General features: G+C 45.9%; 1 protein-coding gene across 1 annotated transcript; it reads left to right on the top strand.

The window, feature by feature from the left end:
- The first annotated feature begins 6557 nt into the window (after positions 1 to 6557).
- Positions 6558 to 8715, top strand: LOC147641248 (uncharacterized). The gene is made up of 2 exons (XM_086810052.1): positions 6558 to 6857; positions 7214 to 8715. Exons 1-2 carry the CDS (start codon positions 6641 to 6643, stop codon positions 8500 to 8502), a joined length of 1506 nt encoding a protein of 501 aa, XP_086666178.1. The 5' UTR covers positions 6558 to 6640; the 3' UTR covers positions 8503 to 8715.
- Positions 8716 to 11356: the final 2641 nt, after the last annotated feature.

Raw genomic sequence — 11356 nt, 5'->3', positions numbered from 1 at the left:
AGAAAGTCGTGCAAGTGCAAGTGATGATAACACAATTACTAGAATGCTTGATTACTTTGGAACCATTCAAGATATATTAAAGGTTGGCTTCAGAAGTTTTGAGTTGTTTATCTTTGATGTGAAGTGGTTCAAGGTAATCATGAATGGGCCACATGCAACTGTACGTAGAGACAAGAGTGGCCTCATCCAAGTGGACTCCACAAAGGTATGGATCGATCAGCAAGATACTTTTGTGCGCCCAGAGCATTGTGAGCAGGTTGTCTTTAAAGCGGATCCAAAAGATCCACGCTGGCTGTTTGTGGTTCAAGTCGCCCCCCACAGTAAGCAAATTTTTGAAGAATTTGAGCTACAACAAGGTGATGTGGATGCACAGGGTAATGGAGAGCAGCAAGAACAAGCCGATATCAACAATGAAGAGGAGCAAGCAAATGAAGAGGAGCAACTAGAGCAAGATCCAAATGAAGAGGTGCAAACCAAGGAAGCTGAAAAACAAGTTGAGGAAGAAGACATAGATGATGAAGACATCCTTCATCAAGGGACTTTTAATGATGAGGATGCTGAAATGTACATAGACATAGATCTCTTTGGGGCTACTGATCTTAATGAGGATGATAGAATAGATAATGATTTTTAAAATGATGTATCTTAATGATTATGCAAATAGTTATGACATATTTGTAATGGTTTTATGACATTGTTTACCATTGTTAATGTTTACCATCATAATCACTACTGTAGGAGCAAGTTGATATAGTTTTACCAATGTTGTTTATCATTGTTAATGTTTGTCTTATGGTTCTTTCATTCATTGTTTACCGTGTAATTTTCATTTCGCACAAGTTTGTCATATGGTTTTTTGTCCAACAGGCCATGGGTGACTCACCGCCCTACGACTACAGTCCAGATTTCTCATTTAATCCTACACCGCAGGGCATGAGTCCCCAGCAGTTATATGGTTTTCTTTCGTCCATGACTCCAGAGCAGAGAGCCATGGCTCAGAGTTATTGGGGTTCTAGAGCAGGGACATCTGCCTCACCATCTGGCTTCCCGACGCCAGTTCCCACACCCGTGGGTACGATAGCAGTTCCCACACCTCATACCACACAGCCTTCCACTCCTCTTACAGCTCGATCTACCACCTCTTCACATAGACCGCGCTCACGTAGTAGGTCTTCAGGTGGAGGTTGTTGTGGTGGTAGTGCCACAGATGCTGTGACACCACCACCACGTGAGCGTCGTCCTTCGCTCTCATCTGTTGATAGCACACCCATAGGGTCACCTTCCACTCCCTGGGGTGCACATGACCATGACAACAGCAAGACTTACACAATTAGGGATGGGGCACCAATAATGGATAGTGCAGGGAAGGCAATGAAGACACGCATTCGACAATTGTGCACTATACAGTTTCATGACTCTGTCATGACTAAATGGGATCAGCAAGACAAGGGGAAGAAAAATTATATAAACACAAAGATAAAGCAAGAGTTCCAGCCATCTGCTGACCCTATGAATGTCGTCTCTAATGAGTGGATACAGTATACAGCTCGCATTTTGATGGGGCATCGTAGGTCAAAGGCGAGGGACGCATTTAGAGAGGGGAAGGAGAAACCTGTTTGGCTAGATGACAGGGAGTGGGCAGCCATTGCTCAGGAGCTCACCGAGACACCAGACAGGTTTCAACAACAAAGAGAGGCGGCAAGGGCAAGACTCCAAACAGTAGGGGCTTCTCATCTCGGGAGTGGTGGTTACGAAACCATGCGCCATGAATTCGTAAGTGTTTGTAGCAATTTTATTTATTTAAATGTATGTATGTGGGCTAAATGTTGATTTCTAAAAGTTATAATTGTTAATCGTGTGTGCAGGAGTTGGCCATGAATCGCCCACCAAGTAGGCGAGAGGAGAAGTATGCTCACAAACATGGCCTTGTGGCCTTGTTTGAGATGCTTGAAGAAGAAGGAGAGACCGTCAATTGGGAGGCATTACCATGATGTAAGATGACCTTCAAACTAATGAAATATGATCAAAACATTCTTGAGTATTAATGTTTAATTTAATTTCTTGTTTGTCGATCAGGAAAATATGCAAACGAGCACGGTTGTTTTTGTGCTCTATTTTAGACAGAATGGTGCTGTCTGTTTGCTGTTGTTGATCCTGCTCATTGCAGGCAGCTAGGCAACAGCCAGGCAGCACTATTCTGCCCAAAAAAAAATTTCTGCTACAGCGTCGGTATATACCCCGGTACTGACGTCGGTACATACAGTGGTATTTTTCTCGGTATTAAAGTCGGTATACACCCCGGTATTGACCCCGGTATATAACACGGTATATGCACCGGTATAGACGCCGGTTTATGCATCGGTATTACCCCCGGTGAGTGTCGGTATATTAACCGGTATAGGCGCCGGTATTACCACCCGACGCTTATACCAACGCTACTGTTCCGGCGCTTATACCGATGACGAGGCTTTTTAGACCCCGTTAAATAGCGCCGGAATAAGCCCCGATATTAGGCTAACATGTAGTAGTGGCGAAGGCGGAGTGGGGCTGGACACAGAGACAGGTCACCCTCTTTTTGGAGAGACTCCGCACCCGGACAGACATTGACTATTCTCCCTCCAAGCCGGCGCCCAAGACTCACAGAGTGGAGGGTAGATCATCCGGGCCGGCTGAGAGGGGTGAGCCAGTAGGAGGCTGCTTCACTTGCCATAGCTCATCCATGAGGATCCTCTCATGGAACATCCAGGGTCTCGGTGGACATCGCTGCTACATTGGTCGGGGCAGACTTCGCCAGGAGATCCAGAGGGCTCTCATTGGAGGACCCATAGATATTCTTTTCATCCAGGAGCACCACCTTTCTGCCGGGCGTACCCGCACCTGCGGGAATATCTTCCCAGGCAGGAGTCACACTTTTTGGTCACCAGCATATGGCTCCCAGGGGAACCAGGGTGGAGTATGCATCTCAGTTAGCGAGCAGCTTCTATCCAAGGTTGTTGACTCTGGCACTCTGGTCCAGGGTCGAGTGCAGTGGATCATCCTTCGGGTTGGGGAAGACCGCATTGGCTTCCTCAACTTCTACGCCCCTAATGGGGCGACCGGGAGAGCCGAGTTCTGGAGCACCATTAGGCAGTCCCTCCCTTGGCAGACCACTGGTGCCTCAGAGGGGATTGCAACATGCTGGAGGATGCAGAGGACAGGATGGGGGGCAGCCAGGAGACCATTCATGGGCCGGAGCTCGCTGCCTGGGAGGAACTAGTGCTGCAGGTGAGAGGCCAAGATCCGTGGACTCTCCCGGAGTTTGGCAGGTTGCAGGGGAGTCTATCTTTCTCGTGCTCGAATAGACGGGCCACAGGAATTAACCTTTCCCGCATCGACAGGTTTTACATTGATGAGTGGGCTTGTGATAGAGGTGGCACTATGGGCATACTTGCAGGCTCCTCATTTTCAGACCACTTTCCAGTGCTTCTCCAGATCGAGGACCCTACAAGAGGAGAGCAGGGCTAGAGCATCCGGACTCCAGATTGTCTCATAGAGGAGCCCGAGATTGCGATCAGAGTTGAGTAGGTCTGGCAGGAGCTGCAGTTCAGGAGAGGATCGGCAGCCAGTGATCTTGCCAGTGGCTTGCAGGAGATCAGTCAGATGCTCAGACAAGCTGCCTTGGACCGTCTGGAGGCCTTCAGAGAGCAGGAGAGGAGCCTACGGAGGAGTCTAGCATCCCTCCAGAGACTCCACGAGAGGGATCCTATGAGCCCTTGGATCTCAGAGCAGATGGAGTCAGCTCGCACTTAGATCAGATCCATCGAGGAGAGGAGGGTGGAGTTCCGATTCCATGCTCGGGCTTCTTTTTGGACACAGGCTGGAGACAGAGTGACTCGAGATTTCTTTGAGGCGACAGGGCCTCGCTTCAGACGAGAGGGTCTCAGGCGTCTTCGGCAGGCTGATGGCCAGGTTGTGGTGGATCCCCCCAGGGTTCGGGCGATAGCCACAGATTTTTACAGGGATCTTCTCTCTGCTGAGCCAGCAGATGACAGGGTGAGAGAGGCTCGGGAGGCAGTCTGGAGCTTCACGAGACCGGTTGTGCCGGCCCATTTGCAGCACTCCCTTCTCTCCCCCTTCTCGGATACGGAACTGGAGGAGGCTCTTCAGGCATTACCTCGGGGCAAATGCCCAGGAGAGGACAGTCTCTCAGTGGCTTTCTTCCAGAGGTACTGGGGCCTCTTACATAGGGGCTTCAGATTGGCATTCCATGAGATTATGGAGTCGGGAGTCATGCCGGACAGCATGGCAGAGGGGTTGATCCACTTGATCCCCAAAGAGGGAGGAGACAGACTGGAGATTAGACAATGGAGACCGATCACCTTGCTAGGCACGGTGTCGTGCTATGGCACGTCTATGGTGTGAAACCATGGAAGTGAGGCCATAAAATACAAATCCAGGTGCAGTTGTAGGGCTACCATATGCACGTGTATTCCCTCTTCGGAGAGTCGGGTTTTACGAGCTTTATGGATGCACAGGATGACCCTAAACAAGCTGTCAGAAGGGAGGCTATACAATGTTGTCGAGCTTGGGATGCTTTGTGTGGGAACAGCCCCTTGGGAAGAATGAGGTGTAAAGAGCCTTAAGTGTTGATGCTTATCAACTCTTTGAAAAATGCAAGGAAAATGGAGGGCGTGTAATTCCAAAATGGGAAAACCCAGAAATTTTGCTGCAAAAGAGGAAATCCCCGCCTTATCTGCGGGAAAATTCTGGATATCCAGGAGGCGTGCTATTCTGAGAATATATATTGGAGAGGGGGGGAGCTAAACGCTCTGTCTGGGGTGAAGAAGGGTGTACTCTCGGCAAAGAGCCAAGAGTGCACTTCTGCATGTAAACAAATTAAAAAAGGAGAAGGGAGCTGAACGCTTTGTCTTGTAAAAGGGGGTTTGAGTAGTTTTTGGGAAGAAAGCACTCTTGAGACAGATGTAGGAACTTCTGACTTTACAAATGCTCAGTTTACACAGAAAGGTTTCTGGATGACTATGCACTCAACACATCCTGCAGAGGCTTCAATCATACAGCCAGATGGAGAAGCTTTGATGACCCAGATTAAGAAAGGATGGCAACAAATCTGTCTAAAACTACCAGGGATTCATAAGTTGCACATTCTGAAAACATGCACGTCCTTTGGAGTGTTTCCATTTCAATTTGACACTTCAAATGCAGTCCCTATTGAACTGATAGGGCAGAAGTATGTACTTAACGGAAAAATCTTCATTCATGGTGCAGATCACATAGATGACAAGCAGCTGCCAGATAACATCGTTGTTCTTGTCTGGAGGGATGATGGCTCATTTGCAGACTCTAATAACCGTTTGCGACTTGCAACTGATGCAAGTGGAAGTACTACCTTGGAGTATGATCATTGGGCTGAATTGGGTGATAATCTAAATTTCATTCCAAGGGACATACGTGGTATGAATAATTATGTTCAGTCCGATATGAGACGTCCTCCTCCAAAGCAGTTTCTCTTTTATCCCAGGGAACACCATGTTCGTGTTGAGCTTGATGCCTGCCAACCAGAGATTCCAGCTTTCGTTGGTCGTCCGGGCATGTACATTGAAGGGAGTGTGACACCGCGCTTGAGGGAGTCGATATCACAATTCTTGTCGACAGGGATAGCTTTGATGGCAGCTTGAAGAGAGGTGATGTAGTTATGACATTGGTCACAGAGAAGGATGGTTCGTATGTTGCTGGACCTCTTTATGATGATACAATATATGTTGTTCAGGCTGCAAAGGCTGGAAACCCAGATATAATGGACTGTGTCACATGTGGAATGATCGTTGGGGTGAGCACCGAAGCTATTTGAGTAGAGGGACTTATTTAGACTGCAAGAGGAATTGATGCTCATGTGTTTTTTTTTTAATTGTGATGATGTTTATATAAATGTGATGCCCCTTGAAGAATTATATGTTGTGTTTCTTAACTGGGATTTTGGATGTAACTCTCACAGCCAGACACCCAGTGTGTTCCCGACTAGACCGCACACGTCACGACATCTTTGGTGAACCCGACGTGAACTTGCTGGGGTGAGAGTGTGGTGAAATCCCCGTGAACTATGTATGTGATGATTTCAGCATATGTATGAGGCAGAAAACCTTGATGGCCTATGATCTAGAGGGTATTCCTTAAGGGTACAGGCAGCAGAGCCTGTATGATTTGTTGGTATCATTTGACCTAGGTGGATTAGGGAAGAAGAAGGATTACAAGGGCTTATGACACTTGTTCACCTCAAGAGAAGGGGGTAACAAGGAGCTTGTATAGACTTGTAGTTCTCTCTTAGGACTGTAGAATGGGCAATAAGGGCTTGTGACACTCATCCTTCTCGACAGCTGAGGAAGGAGAGGAGCTTGCAATGACTTGATCCATTCCTGCCACTTCAAGGGCCTATGACACTCATCTATTCCAATAACCAAGGATAGAGAGGAGCTTGTAGTGACTTGAAGCTAACCCTTTGTCTCAAGGGCTTACGACACTCGACCTTTTTGATAGCTGAAGAAGGTGAGGAGCTTGTATTGACTTGAGGTCTTCCCTACAAGTTGCAAAACAGTTCTTACAGGAGGAGTTGGATATCAGAACAAAAGATTCTCTGCAGGAAGATATGCTATGCCAGTCTGCTGATACAGGTGATTCTCATTTTATTGAGGAAACACAACTCGAACAACTTGCTGGTAGCCCAACAGGGTTGCTGTTAAATGTGGACGAGTTGGAAATTTCAAATCTAGAGCTCAAGGCTGAGGTGGACCGCCAGAGGGGAGACATGGAGATTCTTCAACACGAACTTGAGAAGAGCTGTGATATTGTCGCAGAAGTGAAAGGTGCTCATTCCAAAACCCTTGAGGTGTTGCATGAGAAAGAAAAGGAGTTGCTGAAATTCTCGACACAGGTTAAGGAGATGTCTGCTAATTCATCTAAACTGGAACAAGATAATCTTCTTTTAGAAAAGCAGAATGTTACACTTCTGCAAGAGGTTCAAAAGTTGGGCAGTCATCAGTCAAAACTAGAAGAGGCTTAATATTCCTGCAGAGCAGTCCAAGAAAAAGCTATGAAATCCATAGATGCTGTTGAAATTCATGAGAATAGGCTTTTTTTTCTCTGCATGATGATGTTGAGCGTTTTGTAGCTTCAAAATCACCTGGAGCAGTAAGTGAATATGTTCTTGGCGCGTTTGAAGGATGCCAGCTCATCCTTGGTGACATTGAAACACTCATCGAATTTGGCAGCAAGGTGGCAGAAGATCTTGAGAATGCTAAAGGATGTTTAAAGCACATGGAACTGGTTTTAGATGATAAGGTGATGCAAATCAAGGACATGTCAAGGAGAATTGTGGATTTGGAGAGAGACAAGAAATGCCTACAAGAAGAAAAGAACAGGCGTGATGCGGCAATAAAGGTTTGGCAGCTTCATAGTCAACAACATGGGCATGTCCAGGATGTTTTAAAGGCAACACATGAAGGGTCTGAAAAGCTTATGGAGGCTGTACAAGGGCATGAAATGAAATTGATTGGCTTGCAAATGAAGATTGAGAGAATAACTGAGTGGCTTTCTCAAGAAGTGGGTTATGATACCAAAGTTGCTTTCACAGAAGGATGTGAGCTTGTTTTATGTGAGGTTGAAAAGGAAGTGCAAACCTGCAGAGAGCAAGCGGACTTGGCTTGGAAAAAATTTGAATTGGCATTGGATGAGAAAGCAAAAATAGAGGAAGATCTTCTGAAAAAAGATCAGATGATCAAGAGCTTGCAACTGGATGTGGCTCTATTGCAAGAACGTGCAGCTGTAGCAAGGCAGGGGAATAATGAAGAGTATGAGTCAAACTCTATTATCAGGCAGCTTGAAGGTGAAGTAAGTAAAAAGCAGCTGCAAATAATTAGCTTAGAGAGTGAGTTGTGCCAGCTTCAACACAGCTCAAATTCTGCGAACAGCACACTGGCAAATATGGAGGAAACAATTCTAGAGCAGAGAAAAAGTCTTTCCTTGTTGGAAACTGACAATATACAGCTTAAGTCACAGGTTCAAGGGTTGATTGCTAGGAATGTTTTCAATGAAGAAGACTTGGAAGATAAGCGACATGCCATTAAGGCGCTTGAGATGGAATTGCTAGAATTGAGCTCTTTAATAGAACAAGGAAATGCTTTCTCTCTTGACGATATGAATCTTGATTTAAATCGAGCTCTCAACGAGAGGGATATAGCCATAAAAGAGAGAGATCAGCTGCATGCAGAATTGGTGGTTCTAAACGAGCAGTTGGAGATGGCACAGCAACTTGCTGAAGAGCATGAGGCCATAGCAGTAGAAGCTCGCCAGGTTGCAGAGACAAGCAAGACTCGTGCGGAGCAGAAAGAAAAGGAAGCAAAGCTTCTAGAGCAATCTGTGGAGGAATTAGAAAGCACAGTCAGTGCATTGGAAACACAAGCGGGTATATTAAAGAGCGACGCAGTACGGCAGCTGTGGTGCCCTGGATGAGGTGCACTCCCTGTTTGCCAGAATGCATCAGCTGGATCTCTTCGCTTGGAATTTCGCCATCAAAGCTCATGCTATGCATGGACATCACATTGAAGCCCTCCACCTAGTAGGGCAAATGCAGCTTCAAGGATTCTTGCCTCACAAGTTCATCTTCATTAGCCTCTTCACCGCTCTTACCCACTAATCCACTCTCAAAGCAGGTATGTGGATGCATGCTTGCATGTATGGCAGTGAATTTGAAATGGATATTGCAGTGGGTACGGCTCTTATCACCATGTATGGCAATTGTGGGCAGCTAGAGTATGCTCAAAAAGAATTTAACAGCATGTCTCACCATGATTCCGTCTCTTGGACTGCTATGATTGCTACATATGCTCAATGTGGGAAAGGTAGTCATGCACTTTTCTTGTTTGATCTCATGATGTTGCATGGATTGATGCCAGATCTGGTCACCTTTGTTAGTGCCCTTGATGCATGTGCTGGCCATGGATCACCAGCTAAAGGTAAGCAAATACATACCCATATCTTGAGCTGCAGTTTTGAAGGGAGCATTGTCGTCGAGACTGCTCTTGTCAACATGTATGGAAAATGTGGCAGTCTAGTGGATGCACGTAAGATGTTCTATAAGATGCACAAGCAAAATGTGGTATCTTGGAATGCATTGATTGGATCACATTCACAAAATGGGAGGAGCCAGGATGCCCTCCAAGTCTTTTGGCAAATGCTACAAGAAGGCACATTACCTAATAAGGTCACATTTGTAAGCACTTTTGATGCATGTGCCAGTGCTGTGGCCATAGCCACAGGCAAGAAGATGCACGCTTGCATCATGGGAAGTGCCTTTGAGCAGGATATTGTCATCCAGACTGCCCTCGTTAACTTGTATGGAAAATGTGGCCGATTTTCACATGCGTGCAGAGTTTATGAAAATATGTCGGAGCGTGATGATGTGACACTCATCAGCATGATTTCGGCATGCGCCAACTGTGCAGCCCTATCTGAAGGCAAACAGCTACATAAATATATTATTTGCAATGCATCTGAATCTAACATTGTTTTAGGGACTGCCCTCATAAACATGTACAGCAAATGTGGGAGCATCAAAGATGCTCAGAGGGTGTTTGATAGGATGCCCAAGCGGAATGTAATCTCGTGGAATGTAATCATTGCAGCTTATTGTCAAAATGGATTGGGTAAATAATCATATTACTCTATGAGCAAATGCGCTTGGACAACATGAAGCCAACTTCAATCACCTTTCTTAGTGTACTTTCTGCATGTAGCCATGCCGGTCTGTTAAGAGAGGGTTGCCGTTGCTTTGATGCCATGAAACAAGATCATGAGATCGTGCCAAATGTTGATCATTATAACTGCATGATTGACCTCTTTGGAAGGACAGGCCGGTTGGTTGAGGCAGAGGAGTTGATTATTAATATACCACTTGAACCCAGTGTTGTGTCATGAACCACCTTGCTGAGCGCATGCCGGAAGGAGGTGGATGTGGTGCAAGGAGAACGAGCTGCATTTCGCCTCTTCGATATGAATCCAGAGGACACTGTACCTTATGTTATGTTAGCAAACATATATGCTGCAGCTGGCAGAAGAGGCATCCTATGCAAAGGAGCTAGCATCAGCTGCTGCTGTTGAGCTGAGAAATTTAGCAGCGGAAGTTACTAAGCTCTCTTTTCAGAACTCAAGGCTTGCAAATGATTTGGCTGTAGCACAGGAAGCTGCCTTTTCAAGTAAATCTGGCAACCTCTCTGCAATTGATAACGACTTCACAAACATGATGGGTAACAATTATCATAGGGATGTACATTCCTACATGGTGAATCATACCGGAGGAGCTTTAAGAGAGGGAGATCTTGGCAGTGACATTGACATGTATGATGACATTGATTCATGGAAGCAAGGGAGGTTGATCTAGAGAATGATTTGGATGAGAATGTGGGTTCAGAGGATGAAGAAGCTGAAGATAACGTGTCAAAATTTGATGAAGATGAGGGTGACATTCAAATCAGTATAGATTTGAAGAAGATTAGCCTACATAGCAACTTGGTGGCACATACCGGAGGATGTGCAGGTTTAGAGGGGGTGGATGTCGTGCTATGGCACGTCTATGGTGTGAAACCATGGAAGTGAGGCCATAAAATACAAATCCAGGTGCAGTTGTAGGGCTACCATATGCACGTGTATTCCCTCTTCGGAGAGTCGGGTTTTACGAGCTTTATGGATGCACAGGATGACCCTAAACAAGCTGTCAGAAGGGAGGCTATACAATGTTGTCGAGCTTGGGATGCTTTGTGTGGGAACAGCCCCTTGGGAAGAATGAGGTGTAAAGAGCCTTAAGTGTTGATGCTTATCAACTCTTTGAAAAATGCAAGGAAAATGGAGGGCGTGTAATTCCAAAATGGGAAAACCCAGAAATTTTGCTGCAAAAGAGGAAATCCCCGCCTTATCTGCGGGAAAATTCTGGATATCCAGGAGGCGTGCTATTCTGAGAATATATATTGGAGAGGGGGGGAGCTAAACGCTCTGTCTGGGGTGAAGAAGGGTGTACTCTCGGCAAAGAGCCAAGAGTGCACTTCTGCATGTAAACAAATTAAAAAAGGAGAAGGGAGCTGAACGCTTTGTCTTGTAAAAGGGGGTTTGAGTAGTTTTTGGGAAGAAAGCACTCTTGAGACAGATGTAGGAACTTCTGACTTTACAAATGCTCAGTTTACACAGAAAGGTTTCTGGATGACTATGCACTCAACACATCCTGCAGAGGCTTCAATCATACAGCCAGATGGAGAAGCTTTGATGACCCAGATTAAGAAAGGATGGCAACAAATCTGTCTAAAACTACCAGGGA

This window comes from Cibotium barometz, chromosome 2, assembly GCF_041138505.1.
Source record: "Cibotium barometz isolate CiBa-2024 chromosome 2, ASM4113850v1, whole genome shotgun sequence".
NCBI lineage: Eukaryota > Viridiplantae > Streptophyta > Polypodiopsida > Cyatheales > Cibotiaceae > Cibotium > Cibotium barometz.
The sequence above is the reverse complement of the archived record's forward strand: the minus strand, read 5'-3'. Positions and strand labels throughout refer to the sequence as shown.

Excerpts from the sequence above, each read along its gene's own strand:
- LOC147641248 (XM_086810052.1), top strand. The coding sequence starts at position 6,641 with ATGCTATGCCAGTCTGCTGATACAGGTGATTCTCATTTTATTGAGGAA. Across the intron at positions 6,858-7,213 it reads TATTGTCGCAGAAGTGAAAG|GATGCCAGCTCATCCTTGGT; the intron begins GTGCTCATTCCA and ends GCGCGTTTGAAG.